The following is an 18,710-nucleotide window of genomic DNA, read 5'->3' as shown; positions in this document are numbered from 1 at the left end:
GATGTTTGAATGTAAGATTGTCTTGAAAATTTCTGAATTTTTTTAGAAAACATTTAAAGATGGGTTTTATGGTGTTTGATAAAAGTGGAGGGACCCATTAAAAACATGCTTGGTTTGAGAAAAATTTTCAGAGATGTTTTTATAGGGATTGGAAAAGGTGGTGGGGCCCGTTAAGAATACTACTCTTAGGAGTAAGATTGACACCCCTGGGCTCGTACTTCTTTTCTTCTTTCTCTTGAAAGTTCTCTCTCTTCATTTATGAAGAGAAGAAATCGATATTTTTAGTTTTGTGAAAATTTTGCATGTTACAAAAATCAGGGTAAGATGTTTCGATTATTGAGATTGTTTTGGTGTGAAGATGTTTGGGTTGAAAGTAGGAAAATCTGGAGAAACTTTTGAGAAATGTTTGGTTCCCAAGCATGACCTATATTAAATGTTGTATAAGAGACCAAGTTTCAATAATTTGTAGGTTTGTATGCGTGTGCACACACATACAAACACCATATGTTTGCCATGATACCTGATTCATATCTATAGTTTGCAAGCCTTCCCCTCGTGTGAAAATAATGGCATGATTTTGATTTTCTGGCTTCCCCTCACCCAATATTGCTGGCCCAGGAAGCTTTATCCGATATATAATCTGTGATAGACATCCAAACAATCACTTGTAAAGCTCTAGTCCGAGTTAAAAAATCTGCATGATATCACTGGGCATACAATTCTTATGATTGGATTCCAATAAACAATCCTAAAATCATTTTGACTCTCGGAAGTCAGAAGTGCAAAGTTGAAGATGGAAAAGAGTATCTGTCATTTCAATCAGCCCCCATTATTACTATTATTATTATTATTATTATGTCGGGGAACCTCTCCAAGGCAGGGCCCTTAGGACCCACTCTTGCAGAGTAAACCCCGGTCCCGTACACCGCACCCTCGGAAGTTTCCCTACACAGAACTGGTTAAATCACTAACTTTTCATCAGGGGGTGTGGCCCTAAAGGATTGTTTGCACCCATGAGGTGTTAAACCTTGGACCTTGAAGGGAGTGATACTCCAAGATCAAGGCCTTCACCACTTGGGCCAACCCTTTGGGGGTAATCAGCCCCCATTATTATTTTCTCTTGGCACCAGATCATAAAGGCCATCTTTATGTATTACTTCTCATGATAGGAAAGCTATATTTACTTTCTCACATCGCTGTGTAATCCGCTTTCAAGAATAATCTAAGACTCATACCTGGTCCAAATTTTGAATAGGCTCAGAAGAATCAATTGACTTGGTTGGTAAAGCAGCCTTTACGAGAGCTGAATAATAGACCTTTTGAACTGTTTTTTTGGAGTTATCTTTGCCAGTTTCTTCTACTTCATCAATGTAAGCTACCCGAAGAGAAGGATACCTGAGACAAGCAAACTAGGAAACATAACTAATAGGTACTTAGAGAAGCAATAACGTGACATGAATAGAATGTGGGAAACATACTTCGTCATAAGCTTCAGAATGTCTTTAGCATGAGAATGACCAGACCGTTTGTCAATGCCATACTGTTGGCATGATACCACATATGTGAACTTCATATCAGCTATCGCTTGACATTGTGCCCATAATGACCTTTCACTCTTTGAGTGTTCCTCACTATCTAATTCAGCCGCCCTGTAGCCTTTCATTAGATCTGAACAAAAGCAACCAGCAATTACAAAAATAAGTGTTACACTAAGCAACAGATGATCAAATGAGAATTTTACACCCAAGCTAATCACCTTCATCCTTAGCCATATCCAGAAAAGCCTGAAGTTCCAAAGCTTTACGGTAATACATCATGCCTCGTACTTATTTTCGAGAGTAGCGCAATTATATGCAAAGAATACTCATAACTTATCATTAGATAAAGGGAAAATAGTGCTTATTCAATCCCGAGAGAAAGAAAGAGAGATAATACCAGTCCTGGTCAATGTCTGGCCTCTATATGATGCCCACAAACGGAGTTCTTCATGTTTTTCTCTCAGTTCTTCTTCATCAATACACTTCACTCGTTCTTGAAAGTTTTTCCATTCATCTGTAGTAAGTCGCCATGTTATGAAAGAGCATGTCAGACAATCAATAAGTTATTCAAAAGGAAGAGAGGAAGAAGAGGAACCTGGAAAGATCTTTTGCAAATAAAAAAGTATGGAAACTCCATCTTCTTCATTGAGCTTCTCTAGGTCATCTATGGAGAAAAGGACATCCTCTGTATTGTAGGGAGTGAGGACGCTATCCCCCACCAGAAAAAAAAAAGAAAAAGAAAACAGCAGCAAATATGTCAGATAAGATATGCTGCAATTAAGATCTATTTTAGGTGGAGAGAGAAGAGAGAAAACCCTACGAAGAGAGAAGACCTGCGGCCACCCTTCACCCATCCTAAACCGGCAAGTGACACCTCACCACCGGCACAGACAAGGCCGACGGGCCCCGACGACTTCGCCGAGGGCCGTCCGGCGTAGGTTCTGGCTTCGGCAACCTGGATTTTTGCAAGATTCTCTGTGTCTTTCTCAAAGGCGACAACCTGTGCCTCCACCAGTGCCACCGCCATAGACAAGACCGACGTGCTTCGGCGACTCCTTTGAGGGCCCTTCAACGTTGGTCCCCCTTTGGAGATCGGGATTTTGATCTGCATTTTCGTCGGTGCAGATTTGGTGTTTCTGATATGCTTTATATTTTTCGTATAATCCTTGAGATGACGAAGCAAGATTATCCCGGGAGATGATCTTGTGACTTGGGATCAGACGATGACAACGCGCGACGTGGATTCGTCTCAGATGGAAGGTGAGAAGTGGAATAAAAAACTTTCGTTTTTACGAAAGAGGGAGGAAATAGCTTTCGCATCTCCGAATGTAGTAAAAGATGGCTAAGTTCATGTGTTTAGGTGGGACGGCAGCTTCGTGGGTGGCTATGTTTAGAACTCAATTGTCATGAAGGATTCTTCAGGGAGCTAAGGATGGGTAATGGAGTTCTGATCATTCAACATCATACTAACGCAAGGGGTAGATTTCTGCAACTCTTAGAATTCCAGAATGGAAGGAGGAAAGGTTTGTTGGTGATTCCGGAAGGCGCAAATGGCATTGGATGGAAAGGTTTTCTGCAGTCCATTCGAAGCGTTACTGGGTCCAAAGCCACTATTCTGAAGCATGCAAACAGAGGGAAGTTTGTTGACGGAAAGACAGTGGGAAGGCCTTCCTCGGTCAAAGGTGCCTTGTACACTTCGGTGTTGAGGTCATTGGAGGGTGGTCTAGCCGAGAATAGCTCCGCGGCGGAAGGAAAGGGTAAGACACTTGTAAGAGACAAAGGCAATCAGGTGACATTGGGAGAAGTGGAGGGGGTCTTGTGGGCTGTTAAAGCTCAATTGACAGGAGTTATGGAATATGTGAGTGATCTCATGATTAAAGTGTATAAGGGGCAGGACCTAGTCGTGAGTTTGGGTGGTGGGTTGAAAACGGACAGGGGAGGGGGCGAGGGGTAGATCCTACGGGTTTGAAGGCCTCAAGTGTGTCGGCAAAGGCATTTCATTGCCGTCACAGATAGGGTCGTTAGACCCTGGCATCACTGTTCACGCCGATGTCATTCAGGACATTGGTAGCTTGTCGTCTGATTGCCCTTAGTCCCCAGTTGCTAATGGGGTTGGCATTTTTTTTCAGGGTTCACTTTCAGTTGAAGATGAGGGTCTTTCCAGGGTGTTGAGTACTTTGGAAGAAACTGACGAGCCTTTTATAGAAGATGAAAATGGGGTAACAGAAGGTAGTGCTTCCCCTACCTGTTCTATGCTTCCTGAGGTACTAGTAGGGTCTAACAAAGTGGCATAGAAAAGATCGTCAAGGGGTGGAGTACATACAAGCAATGTCCTCATCGATGGAGAGGAGGAACTTTTAACGGTGACAATAACAATAGACAGCAACCATATAGCTATTGAGGAGGTTCGGGATTTGAATGCAGGATATGGTAGGGAGGAAATTATGGGTTTCTGGAGATAATGTTGTTCCCTTGGTTTCTCTCCCTCCGATAAACAATATAGCGGGTTCACCCTCGGATTGGGTTCTGCATAAGGTTAACGAGATTCACCATATCGTAGGGCTCTCACATGGAGGATGTGAAGACCAATTTAAAGCACTATTTGTTGCGATTGAGGCGAGCCACTCGCTTGAAACCAAATCAAGTTTTCAGAAAAGCAAGGAGTTAAAGCGTCTTTCTTGGGTAATCAACTATGACGCTAACGGTGGTAGCTCAAGTCGAGGGAAGACTATAGGGAGGGCATCATGAAGACGTACTCGTAGAGGGAGTTTCGGGTGAAGTATTAGTCTTATGGGAAACAAGGGGTTGGGGTTGGGGAGGTGTGTTTAATTCCAATTCGGGCTTGGTGTATTTTGGGTAGTTTTTCACAGGCTTTTTGGGTCTTTAGGAGCTCTCTAGTATGGGCTTGATGTTTTCTTGTATACGTCCAGTGTACTTGATTACTCCTATTGATATATATAATATTTTTACTTATAAAAAAAAAGATTTATTTTAAAAGGATTATCTACCTACAAAGATAGACAACTTTGGCATCATGTATTTTACACACTGAGAAAATGTGAAACCAGAACTCTGGTCTTGACATAAAGTAAAATACCAATCCGTATCCACCAACACAAGAGGGTATAGAATCTAGATAATGTTGTAGGGCTTCAACATATGCAGCAACTCATACATGCAAGGAAAAATGAAAATCTTCAGTGAAGATATGGCAAATGCTTGGAGAGCTTACGAGAAGGAAAGCATATTTCGGACTTTGGGTGCAGTAGGCATGTCCATAAACAATGAATTGGAGAAGAAAGAAATACGCCTTCTAGCTTCCAAGTTGGATGGCACATCCATAGCAGACTCCTTAACGGTAAGCAGTAGATGAAGCCTTTTAATCTGTATAGAAAATAATGCAGTTATGCAGAAACAGAACCAGGAACTCATAAGGGGTGCCAAGGCTGATAGAAGGAAATTCCTAATGTATAAAATTATTTAGTTTCATAAGCACTGAATTCTCAAACAAGAGAAACAGAGTAGGATTACTTTTTGCGCTGTTTATTATATATAATTAAACATATAAAACTTTCTACCTAGTTATTGTGAGAAAAGAATATTTAAGTATAGCCTCCCCACCCTCCCTCTCTTACCAATCCAATAGTCCGACCAGTGGTATAATGTAAGGGACTGGGTCCTTTCTTTTACAAATGTAATTGATATTCTTGGTAGACTATTCATAGTAACTTTTACATGCTGCGTTGCGCATGTACCACTAAAACTGAAACTTACTTTTTCCTTCCAAGCTTCCGTTTCTGGTACAGGAAATTTAAGTTTACCAAAAAACTTATATCGTTCAGTAAAGGGTTTCATTCCCCCTTCTTTTCCATAGAGGCCACCATGAATTGACTCTACCAAACTACATGAGACAATAACAAATGAATATTAATGGTATTAGCACAATAGTATAATACTTAAGGAGACAGTTGCACCCAAGTAATATACCTAGGAACCTCATCCTCCATTATATCTCTGGTCACAATCTCAAGCATGTTGAGCAAGACAATTACGACCTCATCCTTGTCCTCCTCTTTATTCAATAACTGTTAAGGATTCTAAATTCTGTTACGATTTGTTACCAACCTTGATTCAACAGAAAAAAATAAAATAAAAAATTGAAGCTGATCTGAAAAAGCAATTACCAAATACTCGATAAGCTTAACAAATTGTTCATAAAGGCTAGGTAGAGCGCTCATATTCAGTTCTGTTATCGCAGTGTCCTTTTGTATATAAGAGTCAACTTTGGAGAAAATTTCATTTATAACCCTGACGCAACAAACCAAAAAGCAATAAATAAATGCATCAGGATAGATAATTAGTCTTTTTGCTTTTTTAATTAGATATATATCAGATTGCAGAAACTCACATTTTTTCCTGTTCTCCTAGAACCAAAAAGTTGATCATAATTTTAAAGGACGCATAGCACTCACGAACAGCACAGTGCATGTAATTATCATCTTTCAACCTCTTTTTCAACTCACGGTCTTTTCCATTGCTGTCTTCAGCCATATGCAAAGCTACTGGAATCTACAGCAGAAGCACCGGTTTAATTCATTTACAGGTTTTATTAACGCTAATTAATGCAGTGCCATATTTACTTGGGGAGGTGATTTTTAAGAAGATCATTCACTTGAACCTTGGAAGTCTAAATTTGTTCTTTATCGATGCATCTCATCTTAAATTAGGTTTGTAATTATTTTGAGTGAGTCTTTCCTAAATGTGTTTGTTTTTGTCGAATGTACATGCCTATTGATATTCCTAGTATTTATATGGGATGTGGAGATGTAGTTCTTCCAGTCAAGTCATTTTGTATCTAACTTTGAATTTTTATCAGAGTGGTTGAGCAATGCTCCCTTTTATCCATGTCCTTATCCTGTTGTGCATTTGGATTTTATAATTCTCCCACTTACTCCCCACTTACACCTGATCAATAATGGATGTAATTTAACTCAGGAGTAGATAAACCTTGCTAGCAAGTAAAAATGGAGGCCATTGGATAAGATCCAGATCACGGTCTGCCCAATAAGGAACAAGCAACAGGTCCATTTCCCTGCAAATTTTACAAATTTAAGCATCATAAGACAGATGGTTTAAGAAAAAAGGAAAGAACATTCAAAATTTATAAACGTTAAATTGTAACTCCCAAGTCAGAAAAGAAATTAAAAAGAAAAGGCAATACGTAAGGTTCATCCCAGAATCAAGAACATATCCTAATGCGGAGTTTCATTTTACCAGTTAGTAATCAGATCCTCCTCTCTAAAACTACTGATTATTTTGTTCCACAACTGAGCAAACTTGGCTTCCTCCTTCTCGTTATTAGTTGGGATCTGAAATAACAAACACAAGAACTATCCTTCTAGGAATCAAAAGAGACTGTTGCTGAATTAATTTAATCAGTCTTATCGATTGTTGCTGTCAATAGTGTAAAACAGAAAAACCTCATCGAATTTGTGAGAGGAAGTGTCCTTCAGTCCCTTCTTCTTGGTTTCCCCATTCCTTTCCACTGGAACTAAGCGGGCATTGAAAGCACCCGGCAGTGATTGGAATCGAGACCTCAGCAATTCTAACGTTCGAATCTGAAAGTAAAACATTAGGTTTGGTATTCAATGCTAAGGATAAAGAGTTTCTATGTGCTATTATCATATGGGAAAGGAGTAGTCATGTATAAGAGCTTATCTGGTCTTGTCAGGGTCCTACAGAAGATTGGAATCAACCAGCAACTTATATGCATATGTACGGAATTCATGCAACAATATATGTGCTTATCATGGAATTGTATTGCCTCGCAGAAAAAGGAGTATCTTACCCATGCATTCATGCCAACAATGGAACAGTGACATTATTCAAGCAATAGACCATTCCAATCTACTCTAAAGGCAGAAGATCATGAGAAATACAAGAGTAGAAGGTTTGACAAATATACATAGAAAAATGTAGTTTTCTACATGCCTTGGATCATATTAGGATTGCATACCCTCACAAGACACCACAATAAGTTTAATTTTACACCCTCTGTGATGCACCCTCACTTTAAGCACCAACTATTAGTGATACAGCTACATCTAAGCTGTTCTCCATATGATAGCTTGTTGGTACATATCTTTCTATCAATTTATGTCGCTGCCAACATAAATTCAGTTTTAACTGCTGAACAAAATATACAGATTAAATCCCATCAGTGGTGATAGCTGCTGTGTGAACTGTGTAATGCTCATATTATCCTTGAAACCATATTCTCATCAAGCCATTTGAGGGTGTAGTCTACCAAGATAAATGGGAACTAAAGAAAGGAGCCCCACCAACCTCTCCAAGACGAAGAAATGCACCATTGATACCGCCAAAAATTGTGGAGAAGATAGCATACCAAATCTGAGTATCCATAAAGTAGACCTGAGAAAAAGCTGCTTCAATTAGAAATTTACCAAATCTGAATATATTTGTTGAAGTTACACTTTTTCCTTCCTTTTCATGTTTTCTCTCCGTATACTTTTTCTCCTTCACTGTCACCATGGGTGATCTGTTCCAGTGACCATTGCTGGAAATAATTTTCTGTAGCTATTTTTTGAGTTATTCAGCAGTGACAATGGGCTTGATTAAACATTTACTAATAGAGACAAAAGTTTTTGTTCTTTCATTGGAGGGGGGACATTATCTTCGTCTCGCTGAGAAAAATAGAAAGTTTATTATGGAGTTGGTCCTCAGCTTTGCCAGCACTGATTGGCTTGCAAATACAGTGGAAGAATGCTCATTCTCGGAGGGAAAAAAAGAGTTTTGCAAGACGTATCGCGATGGTGCCAAGGCACTCTTTGCTCACAGGCGTTCTAACGATTTTGGACGATTTTTAGAAGCTACAGACTATGGTGGTAGTGGGCGGCGTGGTCTTCTAGCGATCCTGGCAGGCATGGAAGGAACAGGGTGGAAGAGCCTTTCCATGGAGATGAAACACGTTCTGTCCATGCCTATCCCGGCAAACAAGACACTAGTGTTGGCTCCAAAACTGGACAGAACGACAGATAAGGGGAAGGAGATGGGGAAGCAGGTTCAGTCTTATGCAGAGGCTGCAATGGGTGGCACAGGGAAACGGGTGGGTGGTATGGGTCATCTCTCGGTGCTATAGCTAAAAGAAAAGGACAAAAAGGGACATGCAGAGAGCACCACTGCTGCAGAAAAGGTTGGTTGAGGCACTATACCAGAAACAGGAGGTGGAGATCTGTACTATGGTGGCGCAGCAGAAAGTGTAGAGTTGAGGTCCCTTTTTTGTTTGAAAGATGAATTAGCTGGCAGGTTTGGGGGCCTTAGATGAGACGCAAAATTCTCATATGATCTCATTTCATTTCATCTCATTTTATTCCCAAACATAAGTCAAATACAAAATTTTCAAACTAATCATTACAACTTTTTTCAAACTTTCAAATAAAAAATAAAAAACAATTCCAACTTTTTCAAATCCCCAAACAAAAATAATATTATAAAACTATATTATTACAATATTTTAACTTTATAATATTTTTTATTCAACTTTTTCTCTCCTTCCCAAAACCCAAAAAATACTCAATTCAAACTATCTCACTACTATTTACAAACTATCTTACTACTATTCACAAACTTTATTCTTCTACTGAAAAATGTAGTAGAAGAACTCATAAGTAAATTGGATATGAGCTTGGGTCTTGGCCAAGGCCTACAACATTCGGGTATCTCTAAAGGTGGTCAGCAATGGGTTGGTCTGGAATGGGCCTAAATCCTTTAGACCCTATAAAGGAAAAAGAATTAGATCCAGTTTGGTTTCACACTACTTTCAAACGATCTCATCTCAACATCCGAACACTATTCAAACACAAACATTTTTCAATTTCAAATTTTCAAATTTTGAACTTTTTCATCTAGTCATTACCTAATCATTACAATTTTCTCAAACTTTCAAACAAAACACAAAAAACAATTGAAAAATGCTAGTGGAGCCTCTCAAACTTACCGCTCAATCTTACCGCTCATGCATTTTAATTTTTTAATTTTTATTTTTTACTTAATGATTAAAGAAGTGAGTATTAATGAAATTGTGTTCTTTTTTATTTTATTTTTAATAATTAAGAATGTTAAAAAAAATACTTAAAATAAAATCAAAACAAAAAGAATAAAAAATTTAAAACTAGCGGTACGCCCAGCGGTAAACGCTAGGCGGCTTGCTAGCATGACCCAAAACAATTCAACTTTTTCAAACCCCAGAACAAAAATTATATTTTAACCATCTTTTAACTTTATAATTTTTTATTCAATTTTTTTTTCTTCCATTTCTCAAAGCTCCATAAAAATCTTAACTCAAACCATTTCACTACTATTCATATATTTCTCATTTCAGCTTATTTGTGCAACCAAACGAGGGCCTTAACGGTAAAAAGAAGGTGGGTCTGGGCCGGACGCATTTAACTAGCCCAACCATAATGAAATGGAGGCTAAAACTGAGCCTATTTTTTAAAAGGGCTCTATGTCCAATCCCAGCCCAGCAACAATGCTGGTACAACACCGACAATGTAACACCTAGGCCTAGCACCAAATCACAAGCCCAAAATTTATTTTGGTGGTAAATGGAATTTTTGAGCATAAATTACGTTTAATTGGCTAATATTTCAGAAACCTTATTTGAGATTTATTGGACGAATTTGTATAAGCCCGCGAGCTATAATTTTTGAGTTAGCTGGGATTTTAATTCGGCCCGAGATTAAAAAAAATTATTTTAAGACCCATTAAGGTTTAGTAAATTATCGTTGAGATGGTATTAATGGGCTAAATTTATAGGAAGCCCAAAGGACCAAAAACCCATGCAAGTGGCCCAAGGCTTAAGCCCAATTGTGATTTTCAATTCCACGTAAAAAGCATGCACACAGAATTTCCTCTTTCATCAGGGTTTTCAACTACCTATAAATATACACGTAAAGGCACGTTTTCACGCATAACCCCACAGAAGATTTTCCCTACCTAATATAGTGATCACACAGCAAGCCGCAACTCACCTTCTCACGTTCTTCCTCCCTTGATTTTCCTTGCACAACATATTTTGTTCAACTGCCCATCACCCCACACCCACCTGACAGTTGCTCCTCCTTGTCGCTCTCTCCCACGTTTTTATTTCTCTTTTCCCCCAACGCAGACGTCTCTATTTTTTGTGAGTTTCACAGCCTCCCAACACCTCCTTGCACAGCCACGCATGGTTGCTTCACAGAGACATCTCTACACTACAACCACGTGCCGCCCAAAACCACACGATTGGAAACCAACGAGCACCGTAGCTAGTCCACTGCACCAGACCACCGGTGCACAGAGTGAGGACCACGACCAAGCCAAGCAGAAAACCACTGAAAGAAAACCTTCACCGCCACATGTCTTCCACACCCATAGCATTCCTACACCCACAACACGGAAGCCTCTGTTTTTAAGAAAGAAAAACAGAGCAAAGTTTTCTTGCTTAGCCCTCCACCATGCACGGCTGCACCCTAAATTGATAGACGTTGAAGCTGTTGTGTACCACAGGTGAAGATCAACGCCCCACTCAGCCACTGTGATCCTCCCTCCCACGCTCAACCTCTCTGAATGCCGCCCCACGTTGCAGGCTAGAAAGCCAAATCGGGAGGAAACCACCTGCGACCACTCGACCACCACCAATGCCATGCTCAGCTCCTCTACCCAAGGTTGCACCACCGCGAACAATCTCCACCCCCTCGGTTACCCATGTCGGTATGGCCCTCTCTCTCTCTCTCTCTCTCTCTCTCTCTCACAACACCTCACCTTCCTCTCATGTTGTCCTCTCTCTATTTTGATTTTAGTGCTGACACAATATTAGAAGATCATGTGCTGGACACACACAGAGGGTAGGAGTCGGACATTCATCCATTGGTTGCACCATAACTGCGCCTTTTGGTTTCTATGAAGCTTCGCATGTTTATAGGCCACGGGTGAATATATGAATTTAATATGGATATTTTTCTGGGGTCAAAGGACACGGGTTTGAATGGAAAATATTAGAAGGTCAAATTATGGGGTTAATATGATATTAGGATTTAATCGGTAATTGTTTGGAGAAATTACATGGGAATCAATTATTTATAGAGTGACGATATTTAAGGGTTTCAAGGATTTTAGACATTAGGAAAATATATATTTTTAATATCTCAGATTTTAATTACGAAGTACATGTTCAATTGGAAATTTACAGAAGTTGCGTGACTATTTTATAGGTGATGTTTGATACTCCATGATACTGTTGTGAGAAAATTAAGAGAAGTTAAAAAAGTTTAGATAAGCGGGGTGCTAGACTTTGCATAAAACAAATTGACTGTTGTGGGAAAATTATGAGCTTATTTTGGCATTTTTTTTCTAAACTGTGCAAAATGAGTGAATAATAAATCTGAAAACTTTTGCAAGATTAAATGAAGATGCTCTGAATTTGTTTTTGATTATGTGAAAATGATATGAATCTATCGAATACTCTGTTTTGATATGATGTGGCATCTAAAAAACTTTTGACATGACTTTCTAATTCTGTATATGGTTCTGTTTTTGTTCTGTTCCATTAAGGCCCCGCCACAGGTGATAATAGTGGTATATGACCCAACCACGAGTAATAGTAGTGGTATAAGGTACTGCCACAAGTAATAGTAGTGGTATAAGGCCCTGCCACTGGTAATAGTAGTGGTATACAGTCCTGCCACTGGTGATAATAGTGGTATACAACCCCGTCATGGGTGATAATAGTGGTATACGGCCTTGCCACGAGTTATAGTAGTGGCTTCTGTTTGAATGCACATCATTTGGTGACAAAGTGATTTATGATCTGTTTGACTATCCGCAGATGCAAAACCCTACCATGGGGGTTAAACATGATCTCTGTTCTGATATGATACTCTGATATGATGATAATGATGATACTCAGTTATGTTATGCCAAATGATACTTTTGAATAAGAATATTTCTGAACTCTCACTCTGATATTTTTTATAATATGTTTTGATTTCTGCATTCTGAAAGTAAAAATATTTTTTTCTGCATTCTGAACTCTGTAAATGCTCATGTTTATGTACTAGTATATGTTCACTGCTTACTGAGTTGTTGATAACTCACCCCTTATCTCCATAATATTTTTCAGATGATTTGAATATTACAGTTGATGATCAAAATTATGGAGTATGGGCGAGATTATTTAAGTATAGTGGATTAAGCACAAAAGGAGGCCATGGTTATTGGAGAATGTTATTCAGTAAATTTTTCATGTTCTAATGACGTGGTACGTTGAGAGGTTGACATTTATATTAAGACTTTATAGTGTTTTTAGTTAATTATTTTGGAATAGTTGGTTTAAAACATTGAGATCTATGTGTAATTGAGAATTTGGGGCTTATATTTATATGGTGAGATATGATTTTAAGTGACAAGAATGAACTCTCTGACCCATCCAGGACCAGGGAGTTACAGACCACGGTTTGTTGCTCCAGCAACGTGTAGGCAAGTTTCCAGCAACATCTACGATGGAGAACCTGTGCTGGCAACAACTGTGACTAAGGAGTTTACACCAATAGGGCTGTCGACGCGACACTACGAACCATCGGGAGGGCCACCGTGCTCTAGGGTGGCATAGACTTGTGAGCCGGAGGTTTCTTGGTCGTCCCCCGCCATCACTACAACGATAGTGACATCCCGACGTCGGAAACCCTACTCCATTCTGAGATGCCTGTAGATGAGGGGATGGATCTGTTGCTGGGAGGTCTTGAACACTGTGGGATGCCACAGAAAGTTGCACCGGTGACTTCAGTGTCGACAACCGACGACCACGTCATGCAGGTCACTGTTCCGACGTCGGAAAAAGTCACAGTAGCAGAAAAAGAGCTGTCTAACGAATCTGGGAGGGCGGATTTAGTGGGGGAGGATGAAACAGATGGAACTCTGGTTTTATTTTAGCCTAATAAAGGAAGGGAAGAACCTATTCCTTTAAACTCATTTCACCCCAGTGTATCAGATTGGGTCATTTAAAAAGCTATGTAGATTAAGCATTATGCAGGGATTACATGTTATGTGAGGGTTTTGAAGATGAATTTATGGCATTACTCACAGCTATTGAGGTTGGATATGCACAATCCAAATATGATCCCTTAACTCGGCTAAAAAAAGAGAAAGATAACTCAAGCGAACGTGGTCCATGAAAGGAAGGTGGGGAGAAGAGCTCTAACCAAGGGCGTCTCAAGGGGAGGGTCAAGATAGTTGCTTTATGAAGCCAAAAATAATATCATGGAATATAAGGGGGCTGAATGAGTATAATAAACGCTCCAAGTCATAAACTTACTTCATCAATGGAAGGGTGATATATTTTGTTTACAGGAGACCAAATTGGAATTCATCTGAAGGGAATTAGTTCGGAGTTTATGAAGAGGTTAACATATATGGTGGTCAAACTTGCCATCAAAAGGCACATCCGATGGTGTTCTAATTATGTTTGATAAAAGGGTGGTGGAACGGGTGGAGGAATGTGTGGGTGAGTTCACTATGGCTTGCTCTTTTATGAATGTAGAAGACGGTTTCCAGTGGACATTCACTGGAATTCATGGCCCTAATGTTGATTTGGAGAGAGGGTCATTGTGGGAAGAAATAGTGGGACTTCTTAGTTGGTGGGAGTTACCAAGCTGCATAGGGGGTGACTTCAATGTAACTCGTTGCCCAAGTGAAAGTCGGGTGCGTCCCACATCACTCCCGCCATGAGGGTGTTTTTTGATTTCATTTCAAACCAAGAGCTTATGGATATTCCATTAACTAGAGGTACGTTTACTTGGTCCAACAATCGAGAATTCTCATCTTGGTCAAGGATTGGTAGGTTTTTGTTAACTTCTAATTAGAAGTTACATTATACAGACATAACTCAAAAGAGATTATCCAGGTTATGCTCTGATCACTTCCCCATCATCCTAGATAGTTGAGGCATTCAAGGGAATAAAATGTATTTTAAATTTGAGAATATGTGACTTAAATCTGACAATTTTGTAGACAGGGTTAGACAATAGTGGTCTTCTTACAATTTCCAAGGCTCTCCGAGCTCCATAATGGCAAGAAAGCTGAAAGTGCTAAAACAGGATCTGAAGCAATAGAATGAACAAGATTTTGGCAACGTGATGCAACAGAGGCACTCTTCTGGAGAAGCTACAGGGGCTGGAGGGAGAGGAGGCAAGAACTCTTTCTGAATATGAGAGAACCCGCAAGAGCTAGGTAGCCACTGAACTTGCAAAGGTAACATTGCTGGAGGAGATCTCTTGACGACAAAAATCAAGAGCGCTATGGCTCAAGGAGGGAGATAAGTGCATGGAGTTCTTCCATAGGGGGGCTAATTCTCATAGGAGAAATAAAACTATTGATATGTTGATGGTAGACGGTGCAGTGCCCTTGGATCAATTAGTCATCAAGAATCACATCGCGCAGTATTATCAACATCTCCTATCTGAACAACACACTTGGCGATCGAAAGTGGATGGTTTGACTTTTTCAGCATTAGATCATCAGCACACAGGGTGGCTAGAGAGGCCTTTTGAGGAGGATGAAGTGGATAAAGTAGTCTGTGGCATGGCTAGTGCCAAGGCTCCAGGCCCTAACGGTTTTACCATGAGTTTCTTCCAAGCTTGTTGGGAAGTGATCAAAGGCGACCTTATGCGTAGGATTGTTCACATGACCTGCCCCAAAAACACACATTTCCGACCCGACCAGACATTGTAGAATTCCGTTTGGTCACTTGACCGATTAACCGGTAAGCTGACCCGAAAACGTTGCCGGAAAACAGGTACTCTGACCCCATTTTTTTTTTTTTTTTTTTGTGTGTGTATGTGGTGTGGTTATAATCTAAAAAAATTTGATCAGCATTCTATACAAAAAATTTGAATACAAGAAACAAAATCAATATAAAGATTAAGAAATCACTTAAAAGTTAGATATCAGATTAAAAAAAAAGTAATAATAATAAGAAAAATAAGAAGAGTGGCTGAAGACATACTAAGTTCTCGTTTATTTTCTCAATTCCTTTCAACTCATCTATTCTCATCTCATCTAATCATTACAATTTTCTCAAATTCACATATAATAAAATAAATAATTCAATTTTTTCAAATTTTAAAACAAAAATAATATTAAAAAAATATATTGTAACAATATTTTATTTAACTTTTAATTTTAATCTCAACTAAATTCATCTCATCTTATTTTATTTGTGAGAACAATTGAAACCTTGGGGAGATACATACCCCTAGACAGGTATAAGGTAACATAAGGGAGCACGTATTTAATTTTACAATAAATTATAAACTCTTGTTTTTGGGCCAGTCGGGATAAAGGGTATTAAATTATAATGACACATGCTTTTTGGACATGCGGGGCCCACATGCACCTCAGAGGTTTTAAACTTGTATGTCAGAGATTAAGAGAGAAGGCAAATGGCCTTCAAAGCGTTTTTGGATGGTTGAAAGTTCAGATAACGAGTAATGATCGATACCGTACCCTTTTCATATGGAAAAAGCGGAAGCGGAATTCTTCATCCTTTTTGCATTTCGGAACAGTTAAATAGAATCGGGTTGGGTAGATAAATCGGGTCGGGTCGGCTGCACGACTCATTTGTTCAGCTCTACTTATGCGGGTCTTTCAAGGTTTTCATCCTAATGCCAGCTTTGAAAAAAGCCTTAATGCTACTTTCCTAAAAAGATCGGGTCTATGGACATTAGAGACTATCACCCCATTAGCCTTGTTAATAGGGTTTACAAGATCCTTTCTAAAGTGTTAGCTAATAGATTGAGTACGGTGATGGAAAAAGGTAATTTCGAAGCCACAAAGCGCCTATGTCAAAGGGAGACAAATCCTAGATTCAGTCTTAATTGCAAATGAAGTTTTGGATGGATGACTCAAACCTAGAGAACCCGGGTTACTTTGCAAATTAGACATGGAGAAAACCTATGATCACGTCATTAAAAGTTCCTACTTTATTTACTTGCAAGATGTGGCTTTGGGGAGAAATGACAGAAATGGGTAGAGTTTTGCATCTCTACAGTTCGATTCTCTACTTTGGTGAATGACTCTCCGATGGGTTTCTTTGACTCCTCCCGTGGTTTGAGACAAGGAGATCCTCTCTCTCCTTTACTTTTTTATTCGTCATGGAAACTCTTAGTAAGATGATTTTGAGTCTTGTGGAATGCGGCTTTCTCTATGGTTTTCCGATAGGGAATGGAGTTTATGGTTCCATGGATATTTCTCACCTACTTTTTGCTGACAATTCTTTTATCTTCTGTGGAGCAAATGTCAGGCATATCCAATCTTTGAGGGCTCTACTTCTTAGCTTTGAAGTTGTCTTAGGCTTGAGAGTTGGGCCTTATTTGGATTGAGAGAACATCTAAACTCATCTCATCTAATCATTACAATTTTCTCAAATTCTCACACAAAATACAATAAATAATTTAACTTTTTCAAATCCAAAAAAATATATATATATTAAAAAATAATATTCTAATAATATTTTATTCAACTTTAACATTTCATCTCATCTCATCTCATCTCATCTCAATTCACTGTCAAAACCTCCCCTTAATCTCTCAAAGTCTGAATTGGTGCCGGTGGGAGCTATCCCCGACGAGGAGAATTTAGCCTCTCTATTGGGATGTAAGGTATCCTCTTTACTTTTGAAGTATCTTGGCTTACCATTGAGTGCTCCTTTTAAATTAGAGAGGCTTTGAAATGGCGTGGTTGAAAAGGTGGAGTGCAGATTGGCTTCTTGGAAGAGGTTGTATTTGTCTAGATGTGGTAGGCTCGCTCTGATTAAAAGCACTCTTTCTAACTTACTCACCTATTTTCTATCCTTGCTCCCACTCCCCACAAAGGTTGCCAACCATATAGAGAAGCTACAACGGGACTATTTGTGGAGGGAAGAGTTCAAATTTCACTTGTATGTACCCCAATTTCTGAGGGTGGTTTGGAGATACTTGATGAAATTCACCCAAGCCCTGTTGGGTAAATTGTTGTGGAGGTACCAAAACGAAAGGGGGGGCTCTAAGGAAGTTCGTTATAGATTCACAATTTGGGAAGGCTTGGAGAGGATGGTGCTCGAATGAGGTATGTAGCACTGGCACATATGGGGTGTGTTTGTGAAAATATTTTAGGAGACATTGGGAGATCTTCTGAATACAAGAATATATTGTGGTGGATGACGGTTCTCGTGTCAGATTTTGGTATGACAAATGGTGGGGTGAACATAGGCTCCAAGACACCTTCCCTGCCATTTTTGAGATCACATGAGAAAATGATGCAGCGGTATCCGATCTCTTGGTCCTTTCTAGTGGCTCCCCTCAATGAAATGTAGAATTCCTTAGGGCAACGCCCAAGATTGGTAGATGGAGACTATCACAAAGTTCTATGAGGCATTGTATTTTATAAGCATAACAAAGGGTAACATAGATAAGATGAGTTGGAGCCCCTCCAAGAAAGGAAAATTCACGGTCAGATCGTTTTACCAAGTTCTAAAGAGTCCTGGAATGACCACATTCCCATGGAAGAGTATATGGTATATGAAAGCTCCTTCAAAAACAGCTTTTTTCGTATGGACAACATCTCTGGAAAAGATCATCACCATAGATAATTTAAGAAAACGTCGGGCAATGGTTTTGGACCGGTGTTGTATGTGTAAGAAGAATGGTGAAATGGAAAATCATTTGTTCTTACACTGCGGGGTGGCCAAGACCACATGGGATGATTTTCCCACTAGAATTGGATTGTTATGGGCGGGGTCTATTGTCTATAATGGGCTAAATGTCCATGATGTTCTACTTTCGATTGTAAACTCTAATTAGGTTATTCTCATGTATATTCCATGTGTAGTTGGGTTTTGACTTTTGCCTACTTCTATGAATAAAATTTATTGATTATCTATAAAAAAAAAAAATAGAAATTTAGCATACAATGAACAGAGTGAAACAATTAATGGGACGGATATGACACTGGAAAAAACAAAAACATACAATAATTATAGGAGCCCAAAGTGCCATCACAACGCCGATGTTGTTCTTGGCTGCAAACAACAACTGATGACATCACAATCTATTTCCACAATGTAATATTAAACATGCA

The 18,710-nt window shown here is 39.3% G+C and overlaps 2 protein-coding genes across 2 annotated transcripts in view; one reads left to right on the top strand and one right to left on the bottom strand.

Moving 5' to 3' along the window:
* LOC121240104 (callose synthase 2) overlaps window positions 1-18,710 on the bottom strand; it is a 34,911-nt gene that overhangs the window by 3,817 nt on the left and 12,384 nt on the right. Inside the window, exons 20-35 of the mRNA XM_041137582.1 lie at window positions 18,602-18,651; window positions 7,884-7,970; window positions 7,019-7,156; window positions 6,813-6,907; window positions 6,546-6,630; window positions 5,947-6,107; window positions 5,723-5,846; window positions 5,526-5,623; window positions 5,313-5,439; window positions 4,771-4,922; window positions 2,134-2,246; window positions 1,936-2,052; window positions 1,757-1,825; window positions 1,479-1,668; window positions 1,236-1,395; window positions 521-640 (exon numbers count right to left, since the gene is read on the bottom strand). Coding sequence (XP_040993516.1) covers window positions 521-640; window positions 1,236-1,395; window positions 1,479-1,668; window positions 1,757-1,825; window positions 1,936-2,052; window positions 2,134-2,246; window positions 4,771-4,922; window positions 5,313-5,439; window positions 5,526-5,623; window positions 5,723-5,846; window positions 5,947-6,107; window positions 6,546-6,630; window positions 6,813-6,907; window positions 7,019-7,156; window positions 7,884-7,970; window positions 18,602-18,651 — 1,886 coding nt within the window. The remainder of the gene's footprint in view (window positions 1-520; window positions 641-1,235; window positions 1,396-1,478; window positions 1,669-1,756; window positions 1,826-1,935; window positions 2,053-2,133; window positions 2,247-4,770; window positions 4,923-5,312; window positions 5,440-5,525; window positions 5,624-5,722; window positions 5,847-5,946; window positions 6,108-6,545; window positions 6,631-6,812; window positions 6,908-7,018; window positions 7,157-7,883; window positions 7,971-18,601; window positions 18,652-18,710) is intronic.
* Window positions 2,937-3,601, top strand: LOC121240106. The gene is made up of 2 exons (XM_041137583.1): window positions 2,937-3,356; window positions 3,551-3,601. Exons 1-2 carry the CDS (start codon window positions 2,971-2,973, stop codon window positions 3,552-3,554), a joined length of 390 nt encoding a protein of 129 aa, XP_040993517.1. The 5' UTR covers window positions 2,937-2,970; the 3' UTR covers window positions 3,555-3,601.

Source organism: Juglans microcarpa x Juglans regia, chromosome 7D (genome assembly GCF_004785595.1).
Source record: "Juglans microcarpa x Juglans regia isolate MS1-56 chromosome 7D, Jm3101_v1.0, whole genome shotgun sequence".
Classification (NCBI taxonomy): Eukaryota; Viridiplantae; Streptophyta; class Magnoliopsida; order Fagales; family Juglandaceae; genus Juglans; species Juglans microcarpa x Juglans regia.
This window is presented reverse-complemented; position numbering and strand designations above follow the sequence as displayed.

What these genes read in the sequence shown, in the direction of transcription:
- LOC121240106 (XM_041137583.1), top strand. Translation starts at nt 2,971, where the DNA reads ATGGGTAATGGAGTTCTGATCATTCAACATCATACTAACGCAAGGGGT.